At 40.8% G+C, this 19,378-nt stretch overlaps 1 protein-coding gene across 2 annotated transcripts; it reads right to left on the bottom strand.

Moving 5' to 3' along the window:
* Positions 1-111: 111 nt before the first annotated feature.
* ZNF410 (zinc finger protein 410) lies at positions 112-18,413 on the bottom strand. Of its 2 annotated transcripts, none has more exons than XM_048306596.1 (10): positions 18,332-18,413; positions 16,972-17,174; positions 7,774-7,909; positions 7,247-7,480; positions 6,770-6,961; positions 5,770-5,905; positions 5,269-5,450; positions 2,487-2,576; positions 1,296-1,421; positions 112-740 (listed from the first exon to the last, which is right to left on the bottom strand). In XM_048306596.1, the coding sequence occupies exons 2-10, from the start codon at positions 17,002-17,004 to the stop codon at positions 556-558; spliced, it is 1,314 nt and encodes a 437-aa protein (XP_048162553.1). In that variant the 5' UTR covers positions 17,005-17,174; positions 18,332-18,413; the 3' UTR covers positions 112-555. The 2 variants fall into 2 exon arrangements, with proteins under 2 accessions (XP_048162553.1, XP_048162552.1); XM_048306595.1 differs by having other exon boundaries at positions 5,770-5,929.
* Between the last annotated feature and the right edge of the window lie 965 nt (positions 18,414-19,378).

Consider the following 19,378-nt stretch of genomic DNA (forward strand, 5'->3'; position numbering starts at 1 on the left):
AAATTCAAAACACCATGTGGTAGACTCATTTAAAGAGTTTGATATACCAAACAAATTTTGGAGAAAAATGACTGGGAAAAGCAGGAACAGAACACAGCAAATATAACCAAATGATATCAAGTAGTACATTTATTTCATATAGTAAGTCAGCTTCTGACAGTGAGATGTATTAGAATATAGTCTCTGAAGGTAAAGGGTGGAAGGAAGGCCTGTTGCTCAAGATACTGAATATTTGAACAGTGCCTAGCACAATGAGGTCCTGGTCCTTAGCTGGGGCTCCTAGGTGCTCCAGCAAAACAAACACTTTTAGGCTTTAGGAGATGGACTGCATAAGCAGTTTTGAAATGGCGTTCCACAACATGGGCTAAGTGACACCTAAGCAGCAGACTTCACCTTTTAAGCTCTGCAAGAGAGAAACTTGGTCCAGCAGATCTTCTCCAACTCCAGTTTTAGGATTCATCCACTATCTACCCACCCCTCTGTGCACAGTTAAAGCAATGTTCATTCATCCCACTGCAATATGGTGAGCTTCAAGGACGAATGATCAATCCCATCTCAGTCACCACATATAAGAGGGCGGAAAAAAGAGCAGCTGGTCTCACCCTCTTCTACTCCAATAATAGACTCAGTGTCTGGCAGGTGCAGAGACTCAACACCAAGGCTGGGCTGAGAGTTAATGGAGATGAGATTCTTACTATGCACTGTCGATTCTTCCAGCAAACTGCTGCCCATCAGTGACTCTATTGTGAAAAAAAAGGGTAAAAGAAAATTCTCATGATGCAATGACGCTGCAATATAAGATACAATCCCTGCCCCAAATCAAGTCATATTGACTTCTTCCCTAGACACCTACTTTATCTATTCCTACTCTTTGGGCATCCAGTGCTCTAATGGACGGAAAATATTTATATTTTGAACCTTACTATGGTAAGTTCTATTATGCAGGATTGGCTTTCTCTTTAAATAATTCACATTGTGTAAAAACCCAGGCTGCTTGCAACAAGAATACATAATCAAGGGGAAAAAAATCCACATAAAACCCCCCCAATTAGATCCATATTAATTTTGAAAGCAATAAACATATCTGCCCCTTGACTGCAATACAAGAATAGACCTTTGTCTTCTGTCCTAGAAAGGAGGAGGGTAACCAGTCCCCATCTCCAAGAGGAACAGACTTTTGTTTCTTACTGACTTGTGGTCTCATATTTTCAGGACAAACATATTTCCTTTTCTTTGACCATCCACTAATTTTTTCCTGCACTTTTCCTCCAGAGAGAGTGTGCTCCCTTCTTTACCTGGCTGTTCTCGCTCCCTGCTGCCAGCTGTTCCAATTCGGGAGTGGTGTTTCCTCATATGCACATTTCTGCTACCACTCTGGGAAAATGTCTTCCCACAAATTTGGCACTGATGGGGCTTCACTCCTTGGAGTCAAAGGGGGAAGAAATATCCCAAGAATTACTAAATCGGGAAAAAAGACCTCATCAACTAAGAAACTAACAACAGTTTTGAAACGGCTGTTAACACCACTGGTCCTAACTTATCTGTAGAAACCAAATGAGAAATATTTTCATCTCCTGGAGGGCCATAAGCTTCTAGAACAGAAGGGGTTTAGATATCAGTATTGGCAGTTGTTGGAAAACTCAAGTCTGAAGAGTAACAAAGTCTTCAAGTTGGATTGATGAGAGGGAACAAGTTATTTGAAATCATTTACTCATTAATATGGAAATACTTGATGTCCCACACATAGAATAAAACGACCAGAGGCAAGGAAGCTCTCTCCTGCCATCACACAATGAATTGCAGCATCTGGTTTACATTACTGAGGAGAGACTTGATGATGACGACTTCTCACTGTGGAAAGATTTCCATTTTACAGAGCAGTTCACCATTTTCAAAATACAAGCATGCTGTCCATACTTCTTGGCTCAATGGCATAAAAGACAAGCTTGAAGCATTCAATCCCAAATGTTATTACCCAAATAAAATCTCCCATTCCCCAAACATACCATTTTCATTGTGCTGATGATATTTAAGATAAATCAATCAAAACAGAAGGCAGAACCTTTGAAACACTTGTGAAATACATTTCGACCTAAACCTTTGTCCAATTACAAGTACATAGTAGGAAAAAAATAAAGGAAAACCCTACCTATGGCACAAACCCACTTGCAAGATTTCAGATTCAAATGGCTGTGGCTAATATACAGAGACGCTAGAGTCTCTCTTTTAAATAAGCAAATGGCAGCTATGAAAAAGATATTCAACCTCATGACATTTTAGAAACAATTTTTAAAATAATTTTTAAAATGTAATTTGAATTTAGAAATAGAAACAACAGATTAAAGAGTACAGACTATGGACACCACAAAACACTATGACCATAAGTTCTGTAGAAACCAGGATTTTCCTTAAGGAAATCAAATTAAAGTGCTACAATAAAGGTCTCTTCTCAGACAGATCACAGAATGTCAGATGAATACTCTTACCTGAGTGGACAACCAAATGTTTCCGAAGGCTGGAGTACTCAGCAAAGGAGCGACCACATCCCTGTGCCTGACACAGAAAGGGTTTTTCCCCTACAAGGGAAAAGTAAGTTCTTAGATTTTGGGATCACAACTTAATCTGATTGCCCAAGTCCCTGAGAACAGCTTGGACATCTCTACTCCATTCTCCCTTTCAGCCTTATGTGTATCAGAGTTCCATGGAAATTACACATCCTTCCTAAGCTTTCTAAGGCTTTTAGCAGCATTCTCTTCACTACAGGAAACAGTGGGATTATTTTTAAATATTCTTAGACTATCATTCACTGAAAATGAAGCAAGGGACCACTGTTTCTAGATAATATTCCAAGTATGTACATACTAACAGAGTAATATAAAACCACTTGATCTACGATGTATCTTCTACTTGCAGTTTTCAACAACCAGCTCTGTTCCACATACGCACAGGGTCCTGCTCCCTTTCTGCCTCTCAGTGCCAAAAATCCCATTAACTGTATTTCCCTTCCTATCAGATTCTATACTTTATTTCAGATCAGGCAGAACTTGCCAAAATCCTGTGAGAGAGGTCAGTCAATTATATTTATGTGTGGAGGAACTGTAATTTAAGGCTCAGATTGTACTCATGGACTGAAATCTGTATCACAGCTATTTTTGATTTATTTAAATTATGATAAACTGGGAGGTTACTACACTCAAGCAGTGTAATAAAATTAATCTGTTCTGAACACTCTCTTAATAAAGCTAGACATAACTTTTGCCTACAACATCCCACTAAAGTACTCAATATACCATGTTTAACATTATGATTTCAAGTCCTTAACTGGACCCCTGTACAAGAGTAATAGCAAGACCACAGGAGGTTAAGCAAGCTATTTTAACTATTTTATTGTACAACACATACATAGTTCTTTCACAGTAAACCTATTTTTAAAGGTGTTTCTACTGTGACTTTGCCTTTAGAAGTCTTCTCCCTACAGCTCATTTATTAGCGTCTTATCTACAATAGCATTTGACAGCTGTGAGCAAAAAGGATCAACACAGCATGTTCCAGTTGGTGTTACAAAGCTGAAATATGTAGCAGAGTCTCAAACCCTGATTGTACTTTCTGGCTTGCTACAAATCTTTAAAATTTTGGAAAACTACCATTGACCTAAGTAACAGCCCACAGTTCCATCTGTAAGACACCCTAGATCTATTTATACCCGCAGTTTCATAACACCTTTGGTCTGATCAAACTCTTAATTGCACATGATCCATTTGCAGCTTAGAAAGTTATTATTTACTCTTCCAGAAGCTACTACTCTGTTGGTTGCAGAATGCTCACTCTATCAGGGAGGATTGCGCATGTATCAGCTGGGCCTATTAACTTTATCTGCACCTTGGCTGGGAGCTTTAAGTGCAAAAGAAAAATGCAAAAAAAAAAAAAAAAAAAGGCTGCTGTTACTACATGTTACTACACATTCAAAATTTTATTATTGGTATATACAATTTTTAACTACATCCCAACATCTGCCCCCAAACCATGTGTTCTAGCTAGACTGCACATACTTTAAAATAGCAGCCTTTTCCCATGTGTATCTACAAACCACATACCATACGGTCGTGTTTAAGTAAGGCAGAAGGCACAAACAGCTGCTGGTGACCCACATAATCTGTAACTTCATTTTATCAGGGAGGCCTTGTTCTCTCACACTTGTCAAGGTTATTTTGAAACATTAATCAACTGTAATACAATGCTACTTCCGAGGCCATCAGGGAATCTCTAACAATATTCCAAGAAGCTTGAACTGGGCCATTTGTTTGAGTGTTGTGATAACCCTGAGGCTTAAAAAACTAAACAAACAAAACCACCAGAATATTCAGTATGAACTTTGCTGGTCATTAATTAAATTGCTGGTCACTATTAAATTGCTAGGCATTTCAGCAGTAACTTGTGTGCCTCTCTCAAACAACTTTCTAGTACAAAAACACCTAAAGCACTTTGGCTGCTACACCAACTTCTAAAAATACTGACAAGGCAGGGTCATATTCTCCAGAGGAGATATCATAAACAAACCATGTATAAAATACAGCACTATGAAATAAAGGTTCTTGTTTTATTTACTATAAAAAGCTGAGCATGAATTGAGAGTACACAGGCTCCAGCATACAGTAACATCCCAAATTAGCATTAGCACAAACAGAGCAGTTTGTACACCAAAATGCTGTCTTCTAATTAATGCTTTTTTCTACTTTTCTTTGCTACTCATTCCACTGCATTCCTCATTTCCCTAGACGTCCCAAATGTAGTCATTCTACAAGCAGCGTAGGTAACACAAGCTAGTCAGTCATGCAGATGTCAGTACAGCTCCTACTATCTAAGCTATTGAGCCTTTCAGGAATGTCAAATAACCTCTTTACAGAACACAATTACAGAAGTCATGTTCACTAACTATTCTGTTGGTAACAGTCTAGCTCCACACACCCCTCCCTCCATCACACAACTGGAAGGGAATCTTCAGAGTATGTGTCTGAGCAGAGTACAGCATCCCCACACAGTATTTGAAGGGTAAAACCTGTGTGAAATTATACAAGGTAGTAAAAGAGATTAGCACTTGATTTACCTGACTTATAGATCAATGTGAATTGACAGAAAATGGACATTAATGGAGGGCAGAGGTAAACAACGTAAGATTTTCAATAGTTTGAGGACAGAGGAGGAAGTGGTTTATTCCTCAGGAAAGACCCCACCTCAGCAGACCACAAATAGGTGAGGTCTAAAACACACCAGTGTGAATTCGTAGGTGGTTCTTCAGATTTCCAGCTGTTGTGAACTGTTTACCACAGCCCAGTTCTGTGCACACAAAGGGTTTTTCACCATTGTGAATTCTCATGTGCACCTTCAGCCTCTGCAAGACGTAGAAACTTTTTCCACAACCTTCTGCTGGGCAGGTGAAGGAGCGGTCATTTCTGGAAAGCAACAAAAAGCTGTTTCATTACCAGCTACTGCAACGCTTTTTTTAGTGAACAGTTGACTTGTTTCTTTTATTAAATATGAGTATCTGTTAAAATACAAAAATTCTAAACCAAACACAACAGGGACCTGCAAAAATTATCTAAATCTAATCCAAGTTTTTCAGCATAATAGACTTAAAGCACTCAACAGATGTAGTATTTGTAAGAATAATGCCAGGTTTTCACAGCTTGTCAATGTCAAAATGTAACATTATTTCAAATACAGAACACATTTTTTCAAGGCCATAACAACAAATAGCTTCACTCTGCTCACCGGTGTGTTTTCAGATGATACTTGAAGTGAGCTGGCCATACAAATGTCCGATCACAGCCCTCAACTGTGCACTTCAGCTTCCTTTCCACACGAGATAAATGAGGAATGGGGCTTGAATCTTTTGGCTGCCCATCTCCTGTGCAAAGATGAACATTTTCACCTGGGAAAAAAAAAAGCCCACCAAAATCTAAAAAATATACAGATTACTATGATGTGTCAAATTTAATAGAAAAAACAGCATCATGTACGACACAGGATTGTAAATCAGGTATCTGGCTACTAACTGTTTAGCATGTCCAACATGCTGCTGCCTAGCCTGTAACAGGGATCAGACACAGACTTGAAACCTTACCAGGCCCATAAACTATTCCAAACGAGCCATCTGGATCAGATCAGCTGCCACCAGACAAGGCTTATCACAAAGAATAGAAAGCCAATGCACCAGAAATTGTAAAAATGGTCTCTATACAATATCAAATAATCAATTTTAATTATCAGCCAACCATCACCTATTAGCTAAAAACACCTTAGCTAAAATAAGATACTGCATTTGCTTGTAATTATTTATTAAAATAATTAAGGTGGAAAGCATGTGACTAAATCCAATTATGTATTCTCCAGAAAACTGATCTCCAAACTCAGTGGAGCTAAAAAAAAGTATAACTTACAGTACGTATTAAAAGTAGGCTCTTAAAAGTTAAAATGAAAGCTGAAAACCAAGCAGCTGCAGTCAGAAAAAAGATATTCTTTACATGTCCTGGAGAACTAGTAGGCTACAATGAACAGATGGTTCCACTAGAGCTCATTCCCTGAGAAAAAATGAGAAGCCTATTTATATTGAAGAAAAGAAGCATAATTGTCCTGTATAATTCTGTCACTGATGATTTGAAGATGTCATAACTGATACAAAGCAAAAGAGAATTAGAGGAAAAAACAACATGAAACTAGGGGTCTTGTATGGAACATTCAACTTTTGAGACACAATCTGGGGTTCTCCTACCATTATTGCTTGCTTTGGCATTCTTTGCGAGCTGTGCCCGAGTGGCAGCAATTAAACTGTCATGGGCCAATTCTTGCACTCGTAGGAACCATGGGGTACTGCTGTCTGTGCTATCATGAGAGAGAAAGTCATTGCCAGAATCTTCTGCTTCATCTTGAACAAACACCAAGTGCTCTGCAGGAGACCCCAGCCCTAGAAAAGACAAATTTGTGAACAATAATGTAACAGAGGGAAATTTCTTTTGCTTCTCAGAGATTAGTGTTCATAGCATGGATGAAATAGCTGCCCTGAAAAAGTCTCCACTGACCTCTACATTGTAGAAAGATGTTGATGACTAAACACTCCTAAAATATCCAATAATGCCCAGCTAATTTCATGACCTTTCCTCTTCATAAGCAGCAGGGACAGAGTTGTACTTGTATTTCCTGCATTCTGCTGAGACATATCCAGCCAGATGACAAACAGAAGGACAATTACCTGCTCTTGTTAGGTTGAGAAGAATGAATGAAGTGCTGTCGCTGGGCTGGAGGTCTTGCAATAAGCTAGAAGTTTCTGGAGTTGACAGAAGTTCAGCTGGTTTCTGTACATTCTGTGCCCTTGTTTCCTCTCCATCAGGGCCTACATTTACCTGGAGACTTCTCAAGACAGCAGATGAAGAAACATCTTTGGAAGAGTTAGTGTGACTTGGAGAAGTGAGATCTCTTTCATCATCTAATGAGGAAAAGTGAAACCAGAGTAAATAAAAGTATAAATACACTATAGACTAAAAGATACCTATGAAGTTATTTTTCTAGGAAAAAAACCCCAGAACTTGAGAGAGAAGGGAGAAGGAAGTTTCTAACTAGTCAGACTTCACTATTAAATGAGAAGATTCAGTCACTCTGCTGAACTTGCTCCTCCATCCCTGCAATGTCTTATCAGCAAGAGACAGTGGGATCAGAGTGGTGAAGTAAAGACAGCTGTATGAAGGGCAGGATCACAAAGATCTGTCACACAGATTTTACCTGGCAACATGAGTCTGTTGCATTCTGAGGTCTCAGTAACAGGAAGCAGAGACAGACAGGTGATATCTTTTGGTTCTGATTCCACCAGTCCTTGTCCCAGTGGAATAGAAGTATTTTGAACAAACTGAACCAGCAGCTGAAAAAACATACTGAAGATTAGGTCAAAAGCAGCACAAATCATTTAAAAAGGTGCTAAATCCAGTCAATCCAGTAGCCACGACTGTCTTGTAGGAGACATTGAATATAATACCACAAATATACACAGATATAAATGAAAGCTTTTCAATTTACATTAATACAAGGAAAGAATTGTTTGTCTTTGTCATCTCTGAAATACCTATAAAATTCTCATTTCTTTAGCATTTAATAAACAGCTCTAGATTGTTGCAGAGTAAGTCTAGTTAGGCTACATTTCTTTTTAATTAATGTTTTACTGCTTGATACTTTACTATGGTCTAACCTTTCGAGTAAATGTTTTCCATGCTCAGCCTTTGGTACAGGTATTTTTTTAAATCATTGTCTTTAAATACTTAACTGACAGTTGGCCTTTGCTAAATTAAAAAAAGCAATCAAAAGACTAGTTACAAAGATGTCTATCATATGACTACTCAAAATAATCAGATAACAATCAGAGAAACAATGTTGGGATGACAAGGGGGAGAACAGAGACAGCCTTACCCATCCAAATCAGCTACTCCTAAAACCATCAAAGATAGACAACCAACCCACCCACTAAGGGGATTAACAGAAGGAACCCTCTCCAAAATACTACACAAAACAAGGGGGCCTATTGCACTAACAAGTGTAGGACTTAAACTGAGATGCATTCTCTGGGGAGGAATTTGGGACTGGACAAAAGATTTGGGGGGATTGTACAGGAGTTAATAGGTGTTGTTTAAGGGAAAAGCCAAAGTAAGGAAAAGGAAAGGATCAAGATGGATCAGGGCAGAACAAAGACAGGAAAATGGAGAGGGAAGGATAAAAGAGGCCCATTGCATATAAGCAGGAAGTTGGTCAATTCAGTTGTCTGGCACAGCCTAACTCACACTCCATCCTGTCTTCTTATTAAACTCCATTCTTACCTACTTCCCATGTGATCCTTCTCTCTACAGTGGGTCTCCAGTGGCACACACCAGTTTCTAGTGTGTGTCATATGCTAATGAACTCCAAGCCAGCCTAGTTAGCAAGCAAAATGAGAAGTGTGGGGATATATCCCAAAAAAAATCCGTGAAGGTTTTCCACAGGCAGCAACCCTCGAACACAGAATCAGGCACTTCGTGCTGCCCCTGTTTATGAGGGTAAAGCTACAAGCACTCAGCCTGTGTTCATCTGTTTGTTGCCAGTCACATCTGTATAGTGTGTGTGCACGCACATATTTTCAAACAGGTACTAAACCTCACAAGTGGCTGGATCTAATATCAGAATTAAAGAGCTGTCCTCATGTTTCTTGATGAGCTCAGGAGGTGAGAGGTCATTCAGTCTAGCAGATCTAGCCATCCTTGACATCAGTCAGCTCTGGCAAAAATTACTTCTGGCTAACTCCTAAAAACCTGAGTTATAAAAAAGGAACCTGACATTTCAAAAGGAACAGGAAGTCAGAGAAATTACTTTTTTCACCCCTGAAAGTCTTCCCATATTTTTAATCTAGTTCAGAGCAACAAAGCATGTGCCTTGTTTACTCATTCTATCCGTTTTACAACATCTCAAGTTTTTGTCTGATACCAGGTATAATGCTGGACTCCTCTTCGCCTCCAAGGCAGACCCAGAAATGAGACTCTCTTTTTTCTGTTACCAGTGCCACAGCACTCCATATTAAAATATTCTGATTTAACAAAGGAAGTGCTGCTGGGAGTTAGGAGATAACACAGTCCAACTTTTGCAATGGACTGAACAAATTCTGTGAACTGCACAAGCTTCTTTAAACACAGTCTCAAATCCCTCCCCTGTATGGATTTAAACTTCAGAAAGATGGAAAGAGGCCAGTTGTAACACACCAAGACACATACTCCACATTTCAGACAAAATGCTGCTCAAAACCCACATGTAGGTTCTATTTATTTGCCTTTAAGTTCTGTAAAATAAATTAACTCCTTTACTCACATTCTCAGGGATTTTTTTAAACACAGAATAAAGAAATATGGAAAATAACAATACACCAAGAAGTTAAACCTCAAGTTCCTTATCTCTAAGAAACTCCTTGACAAAGATCCTGCATTCTGCTGATTCTGCTGCTGTCTAGCAAACAACTGTATGTAGCAAACTTCCTTTATCTTTGGCATTTAGAAGGAAACTGTACAAGATAGTTATTCGAAAGCTACTACCCTCATTGTGACACATTTTAGCATGCATTCACACAGAGCCCAGATGGAATTGTCTGTGCAGTGAGATGGTTCATCAGTGTCAGAAGAAAGAGACTAAAAAATCATGATATGCTCATTGTATATTTGTGATTAAAACCCAACAGTTACAGATAATTTTGTTCTTATTTTGTATGCTGTGGTTGTTTTAGTACTTAATTTTCAGAACTACTGGCATCCAGTTCCAAATTATTCCTGTGGCACACACCAGCCTTTTGAGCCTCTCTTACATCAAGAGAAAGTCTGTTAAATCAAAGAAACGGTAAAGAAAATTTAGTACTTTGTGCTTTGATTTCTCTATGCTATATCCTCTCACAAAAATACTAGAAATACGGATGCTTTCTCAAACACTTTTACCTCAAAAAGTTGCTGCTGTAGGAACCCTGAAGCTTTAACAGCCCTGATTGGTCTCCTCTGGGACCCCCCACCCACACTCTCTCCCTAGGGCTCCTTTTAATCTCAGTTCCCTTCCTGAGTTGTGCTGTATGTTTACCTGTCTCAAGCCCTGTCCACTGGATGAACCTCAGATTTTTACTGCATCTGTGTCTCTAGCCCCATCTCCTACTGCTCCTGCCTGGACTCTGGATACACCCTGGACCTGGTTCATCACTTTGCCTTATCCAGGGCTGAGGGCTGTGGATTCCAGCACCTGTCTCTGCCTTCCATGCTCAGGTGCTGCAGGATTGTGCCCTGGTAAATGAGGGCACTGCCTGGGCTGGGATCACCCTTGACTCCCTGCTCACCCTCCCTTAGGAGCAGCCTGTCATCACTGACAATTATGAAGCTACAAATTAAGTCCTGAAGTCATTCAGATGGCAATGTGCCATTTGAACTAGGCCACAAGCCAGATGGCAGTTTAAAAGGTTAGAATTGTTTCATCTTATATCTAAGATTACCCAGAGGACCTAGTAAGAAGATGGAACTATTTTATGTTGTCAAAAAAATACACAGGCAGTAAGAGACAGTCCCTCCCCCAGGGCCATGCATTCTAATTCAGGATTAAAAAAAACAGGAGAAAGAGAAGTAAAAAGGAAGTTAAGAATAACGAGCAAGGCAACTAGAAAAAAGAAGTTGGGCCTAAAAACTGTGAGCATTAAGATAGTTCTAAATTACTGGATTGTCTTTCATGTTGATGAGCCCTACTGCTGCTTACTTCACCATAAAATACTTGCTTTATGGACTCATCTATTTTTATACAAAAAGACCTAAATGAAACTTGCCTCCTACAAGAAGAAAGCTTTGCTTTAAACCTTCTACTTCAAGCTGCTTCTACTAGCAACATCAAGCCACTAGGGAAAAGCAAAACGCAGCAACCACAAACAGATGCTCAGAAGAAAAGAGATCCTTTTAATTTGCTTTGTAAAGTAATGACAAACTAGTACAGAGAATTATGAGAGGGCGAAAAAAGCAGAAGGAAACAAACAGAGATGAATCATGCTCATTATTAAAATCTGGAATAAAAAAAAACCACCCTTCACATAAGCTAAAGCAAACTAATCACCAACTCAAATAATTCAGAGAAAATAAAAAGTTTTCATGTTAGTTTTATCTTGACAGATTTTACCTAAACCTTCCTGTTCAAAATCAAGTACCTTTGTGGACAACTACAGCAACTGGAATACAGGAAAGAACTCATTACAAACATTGTGTCATGCTTTCTTAAGGTTCTCGTAATATGGTTTTGCAGCTGAAAGTAAATAGGAAATTATAAGGGTACCTGGTAATTGGCTATTCAGCACAGAAATCTAGGAACAGGACAGGTGATAAATTAAATGCACAGATACACAAACACTAACAAACTCTAGCAAACTGCAGATAAGAGAGAGTAAAAAGACCCAGAACTCCTGGGACACTGATGGATGGGCCAGTACAGAAATAACTTGAGTGTGACCTTGAAAAAAATTTAACCAGAAACTTTGTAAGGAATAGAACAATGTTATCATGGGTTACCAGAACATATCTCATCAGCAAGAGCAAACTTCTTATGGAATACAGGAGAAATTCTGGGACTGGGTAAAATGTATTAAGATATCTTGAGTGGAGACAGTGGGACTGTGAAAAACTTATGGATGTTTAGGCGAAGGACCACAGGCAAGGAAAGGGAGGGATCAAGGTAGATAGGAGAGAAGCAACTATTGGGAACAGAAAGGGGACTGGGGATAATAAGGGTTGACCACATTAACAGGCTGCAGGTTGCTGCTCTGCATCACCACTGGAGTCTATCTCATCTTTTCTAATGCTTTTTGCTCCTAAATGGTTTCTGAGTACATTCATTGATTAAATTCACTGGTGTAGCCTGTGAAATAGAGAAAACCACAATCTGGAAACACAAGATCCTGGCCAGAGGCTGAATTAAAAAGCCCAGGGCCTGGAGATGGATACTGGAAGGACTCAAGGTTTGGCAAAGACTGGACAGATGTGTGACCACAAGTATGCATGTCAGCCAAGGGAGGACACGTGTGATATGCCAGCAAATTTCAAGTCTCATTACCTGATAAGTAGGGACAGGATTAGGCCATTTGTGGCACTTCTTTTCCATGGGAATGCCATTTGTGTTTGAGTGTGCTGGTAAAAGCCCTATCCTGACACACAGCCATAATGTCTGTACTGTCTGTGTGTGCACAGGCACATTTCTGCAGTTCAGGTCCAGGTGCACTTCTGCGTCCACCTGGGAATAGTCCAGTGGTCTCATGTCTGAAAGACCAGGAAGGGAGGAACCTTCTAGCTGATACAGTTTGACAGATCCCATAACCAAATAACATTTGGCATCACAAACAGGCCCCAGATGGGCGGTAAATGTTCCTGAGATGGTGACTGTAGAATCCCTACATAGGGAGGGGAGATTGATCCAATATGGCCAAAGTGCTAGAATTTGTAACCAAAACAGATAGGTCATCTTGGGACACCAGAATAGGAATAGTTAGGGAAACTGAATGTACAGAATATTAGCAGAATACCAAAGGAACAATAAGAGATGCAAGGTGGCTTTACTCTACAGCTAAGACATCCCTTGGAATTTGAAATAGATTTTAATATTGCAAAAGGACACCTTTGACTTAAGAGATTCAAACTTCATGGGACAGACAAATCTGGTTGAATTTTTATGGGACAACAGGGAATCATACAAAGAGAACATATAATCCTTGGAGGGCAAAGTTCAGCTGCATTTTGATATAAAGAACTTGATTTTTGCTTTGCCGTATCACCTTCTTGAATACACCCTCCTTTAACTACTTCTGCTGAAATGCCACATAACTGAAAATTCTGTAAATAATGCAGACAGTGAATATATTAAAAAATGTAAAATATTTCTTGGCTGTTGTCACTAAGTAAATAACTGTTATCCCTGCTGGTTAAGAAATGGTTGGACAGGATGATCTCAGGGTCTATCACTGCAAGCAGTGCAGAACGTTTGTGTTACCAAGTGACTTGAATAACATCCCTGACCTGAGAGGAAAAAAAAAAAACCACAACAAACACCCAAAAAACTGTTTATAGAACTGAGAATCTCTACTAGAGATCCTTTAAAAAACAAACAAACAAACAAAACAACAAAACCAGAAACAAATGATAATATGGCCACCTGGGATGGATTGTCTTATGTTTGTGTCCCATAATAGATAATTCAAAAGCCAAGAAGTGTCAGGCAGCTGCTTTGGCTGAAATAGAGGTGGCTGAGAGGGCCAGAGTAAGAACGTTCTCCAGAACCTCAAACTTATCCTCCCACTAGACAGCTGGGCAGCTAGACTAGATTCTCAGAGCAGCAGGGACCATGTCTTTAATCAAAACCATTCCTGTTCTAAATTTAACCAGTGAACCACAACAAAATAAAGAGGTCAAAAGAAAATTTAGCAGAGGGGGAGGAGAAAGGAGGGGCTGGAGCTGAAGGGTGCAGGGCAGAAGGCTGGTTACCTAGAAACTGGGATGTCCTCCTCCCATACAGCCTCTGGGGAACTAATTAAATCACAAGCATCTCTCCTTGTGAAGCATTGAGGAAGAGAGACAGGAGAGGCTAAAATACCTCCCTTCACCCTCTTTCCAGTAACTAACGCAACTTACAGAGCAGAGCTGTAATTCATTTGATTGTGCTAAGAGTTACCCCAAGAGCAGAAAGCACCCTGCACTGGACCAGTATGGTGGAGGTGACTGGAAATACTTGCAATTGTATTAAATCACCTTGAAGCCTTAAAGCATGCAAAATGCAAATCTTAGCAGTTCCCTGAAGAATGATAGTTACATAGCTTTGGGGGCAGGGAGTCCAGAAAAAAGAGCAGATCCATCTGTCCATACAAACTGTCTCCAAGCAACTCTAACTTTCTATGAAAGGAGGATTCACCTCTACTCAAGCATTAAATATTTAATGGTATGTTGGTTGCTTCTTTAGGGACAAAAACCAGTAGCAAAGTAGTCTATGCAATAGAGACATAGTGCTTTGACTGTTATTATCTAGATGTCACACAAATACAGCTAGCTCTTACATAATACATTTCTCACATGGTAGGGTATATGAAGAAACATCTGTGGCTGTAAGAATTGTCGTGCCATGGCTCACCAGAGGATATAAAATCATGATTTACTTTCAGAGATATTTGAACTGCTATTTGAGAAAAGTGTAAAAAGGGTATCTACCAGGTTAACATCAAAGGAGTAGAAAATAGTACTAACTTAACATTCAAGTTCCATAATCAGAACTAGATAAAGAGGGTATGCATATATAGAAATAAATGAAATTTTTTAGTATAAAATAGCCTCAATCAAGATAGAGGAACATGGTTTAGAAGACAGCATCTACAGAAAGGATGCCCTCTGCAACTGCCACTGTAGCTTTTATGTACCAGGCCTGTTTCTTATGGAGAATAAACAGCCAACTCTTATTGTGGGTTTGCTGGGAAGGAAATGCAACTCTGCCATAAGGAAATAGGACTATTATGTAAACAAGCCTAATTAACAAATACCTTACTCAAGTTGACAAAAGACAAGACCCAGTTAGAGCTCCTATTTGAGGAATGAGGAAACGAGTATCCCAACTGTCCTGATCCTTGGCTGCCAGAAGTAATCCAAGGGAATCCACCCATTCACAGACAAAAGTAACAATTACCTTATTGTTCAGAACTCAGAAAACATTTTATAGAATATATGAGATATCAATGACAAGGCAAGAGAGGAATTCTTTGCAGATCATGCTGAGACTACTCAGGGCTGCTACAAACTTGCAGCTACTTTTCCTGAACAGTGTGACTGGAAGGGCTTTGGCTGCTCTGTTAAGAAACAAATACCTTAACACATCACATGGGCTGTAATGAATTACCAGCATGTAATCATCATTCTTTTCAGAGTACTAGTTTAAGATACATGCTGTATTGCTTATGGACTGAAAAAGAGCTAGAAACAAGACTCAATAAAAACAATTCAATTAAGACTTGTAAACTCCCCAGAAAGGTACTTCATAGTTGTACTATGTCCTCTGCTCTAGGACTTTAGCTGTCTGCAGAGGTAAAGCTGAAAACCAGGAAAAGCAAGGTCGCTAAGTGATACAACCCCTGCATCTTTAAGTGGGGAAATGCAGAGATGGCCATTCAACCTGAAAAATAAGGCAAGGAGAGGCAGCAGGTGGTGGTGGTGTTGAATGTAACACATTGCAGACACTTGTATGTAGCACATTACAGGTAACACAACTCAGAACTCCACAGCAACTGATTAGTGAGCCACTGCTAAAGTGACACCTTGAAAAGCTTCAACCAGAAATTTTAACTGGTAAGAAAACAAAGCTATTACAGCTTATCAGAATGGGTCTTATACAACAGGCCAAACTCACTACCCAGTATAAAAAGGACTGCAGGGTGTGTTAATCTTATTGTACTATGTTTAGGGGGAGGATCAAAGGAGGAATCAAGGCGGATAAATGACAAACCAGGGGTAAGGAGGAGAGAAGAGACTCAAATGATATGTTTGCTGGCTGCTAGTCAGTACACTGCTATGCCTGATCGCTGCAGTCCCACCTATCTACTTAACTTATATTCCTAAATATTCTACTCACAAGTGAGTCCACTGCTAGTGAGCTTCTAGTTGACTAATGCAAGTAGGAAGCTACCAGAGACTGGAAAAAAACCAAAAATACTCCAGCCAGAAACTGGCTAAAAAGCCCTGGGTTCGGGCAGAAGGCCTGGCAGAGACGTGTGAATGTGAGTGTGAATGAGAGTCAAGTGATGAGGGCACGGCCATAGCCCACTGGCCAACCATTGCTCTTCATGCCTTACCTGTGCATGTGATAATGTGTATGTGATAATGTGTATGTTCATGCTTCATCTGTGTTTGTGGCCAGCTGTGCATGCACACATCCTTGCAATTTATGCCCAGCTGTGCTACCAGCTGAACCCAGAACAGTCCAGCAGCCTCACACCAAGCAACCAGGATCCCCTGTGTGCTGCTGCCTACCACTTCTGCCAACTGCTTAATGGAAACACGAGTACTTTGAAAAACAGGACTGACTGATGCTAACAGAATAATTCAGATTGTCCAAAACCAAGTAAAGTCAATTTGGTTTGCAGGAAAGAAATAGTCAGATTGTTTTATTTTATTCTCGTAACAGAAAGAATGCTATAACAGTGGGAAAAAAAAGGTAACCTGAGAACAGGAAAGAATACTGGCTGAAAGGAGGTAAAAAAAACCTGCAATACTTTCTAATTTTTTACCATTCAAATCAAAGCATGGAAGCATTAGAAGATGCCACTGAAAACACTTGGAAGATTAGTACGTAAGCAGCAATCTGAGTAAACTCATTCAACTCTAAATGTTACCCACAAATGTTCCTGGGAACCAAACGCAGTTCATAATTGCTCACCTCAGGTTTGGATTCTAACTCATCCGATAACATTGATTCAAGTGTCCAACTCCTGCAGCTGTTCTCAGCAAGGCACAGATTTTTTTTTTTTTTTTCAGTTCAGAGAGAACAACACTCCCTGATTATTTTCATATTTTCCTAAGTGCAAACCAGTGTGGTGGTCCTTCTGCAAGAAGCTCTGTTGCACAAATAATTAATTTAACCTAAAACAACAAAAAAGGAAATACAAAGAAAGAGGAGCTGAAAAGCAAGAGCAAAGCAAACAGAAGCAAACATGTGTTGATGCAACTGTAAAATATACTTTGAAGTATTAGTAAAACTCATTTACTGAAGTCCTGAATTTCTGTTTTAACTGAATCAACAAAATAGCCTTTAAAAATTAATTTCACAGTGTTAGGATGTTATTTACCATATTTTCTTTGCAATTACTTATTTTCAATGGAAAATTGCCTTGTTTGCTTCGGAAACTTACGGGATTAACTGCAAATCACGTAAAGCATGCAAGAGATGAAGAAGCTGAATTCCCAGCCCACAACACAGTGGAATTATCCAAATTATTGATAAAAGGGAACCATATACAAACAACCTGTCAGCAGGAACTGTCAGTCAGAGATATTTCACAGAATCAGAAATTTAGTTTCTTGATGAGCCCAGATAAATAGAAATTATTTCACAAATACCCATATGATATTTGTGCTAGAAGGAGGGGAACAAGAGAACAAGCTTTTCTTGCCTACCGGGAAAACACTCAGACACTGCTGATGGGAGAAAAAAGTGAACTACATACAGTTCTTTCCCCTTCCATCACAACTACCAATCTATCGACTATATTAAAAAATAACAAGAATACTGGATCAGCTAAAAAGAGAACCTAAAAGCCTTCCTCTCACACTCCTGACAGCAGCACTGCAGCACGGAACTTCACTTGCCGTGAAGGGGCAAGACGCCACACACAGCGAGCGCAGAGTAACTCAGCCCACCGCACGCAGCGAGCCAGGGCCCGGCGATACTCCCGTGTCCACCCGCTGCCCCTGTCAGCCCGTACCGACAGGGCGGGCCCCGAGCGAGCCACGGCGACAAGAGCCAGAGCTGCCAGGCCCGGCTGCCCACGCTCCGGCCGGGAGGAGCCCGGCGAGGCCTGGGGAGGAACGGGGGCAAGACGGAGCGCCGAGGCCTGGCGGGGCAGGTGCCACCCGCCCCCGCGCGCGGGTCCGGCCGCAGCCGTGAGGGGCAGTCCCGGCAGCAGGGACAGAAGGGACGGGACGGCCGCGAGACTCCGCGGCTGGCTGGGCTCCCGCACCCCACGGGGGTCGGCGAGTCCCGCAGGAGCAGCCGGGCCGCCCCCCACCACCCGCCTTACCGGCATCTCCACCGCCCGGACGTGACGGGCCCCGGCCGGAAATACCGCGCGGGCTCGGGGCGAGCGCGGGGCGGGGCAACGCTACCGGCCGCGGCCGCCTGTTTCCACCACCGCCAGAGACAGCACAGCTCGGTGCTTGGGGTTTTCCCCGGTTCCGTTGGGATCGCTACCAGGCCTGCAGTCTTCAGCTGCAGCCTGATTCCTCTTCAAGTAACCTTTTTTTACATGGATTGTTACCGTACAGGTGAAGATTATGCCGGAAGCTTATGGTCCCGTTCAATCTGCTAAACTTCTCTTTTCAACACGGAAGACGCATTATCCCAGTTTGTTACAGCACACGTGGAAACACCGGTTTCCTACTAATATTTTGTTTCTGTTTCTGCTTTGCTCTGACTTGCTGCTCTGTCTGTTCTGTCTGTGATGGAAAACTCCAGAGTTCGCACTAGCTCACCAATGACATACCAAGTTAGTAATTCCAGAGACATACACGTCTTTGCAATGTACCTAAAAAACCAAGAAAGGACTAACTAATTTTAAAAACTTGCTCATTGGTTTCAGCTTGTTATCTGTAGGTAACCAGGACAGAGCACCTCAAGAAGCTGGCAGCCTCTGGTTTTGACATTAGCAGCAGAACCAGTGACCTTCAGGTCCAGTAAAGTTTAACTCAGTTACGGCCAGCAGGTAGCTTTGGAGCCACATGTGATTCCTGACTCCCATGCCAGCACAGCTGCTCATGGTACACTGCTGGTGCTGATGCTGGTTGGCAACGAGAACCCCAGTGATATGGAAGTAACCCAACAGTGGCTGTCAAAGCTGGCAAAACCAGGTTTCCTGAGGCTCCCTTCGAGCACAGCCATGGTGTGCTTGGAGCACTGATCCACGATGGACTGTGCAAAAACCTGTGGTAACTTCCTGGTAAATGGCTGTCATCTCCTGCCTTCAGCTACTTTGGAATGGTTTATTTTTTCCAGCCCCTCCAAGATGTGCAATATGGCTTCACTGCCTTTCAGAAAATTTGAAAAATTTGATCTGCAACATAAAGATTCA

This window comes from Corvus hawaiiensis, chromosome 6, assembly GCF_020740725.1.
Source record: "Corvus hawaiiensis isolate bCorHaw1 chromosome 6, bCorHaw1.pri.cur, whole genome shotgun sequence".
NCBI classification, from domain to species: domain Eukaryota; kingdom Metazoa; phylum Chordata; class Aves; order Passeriformes; family Corvidae; genus Corvus; species Corvus hawaiiensis.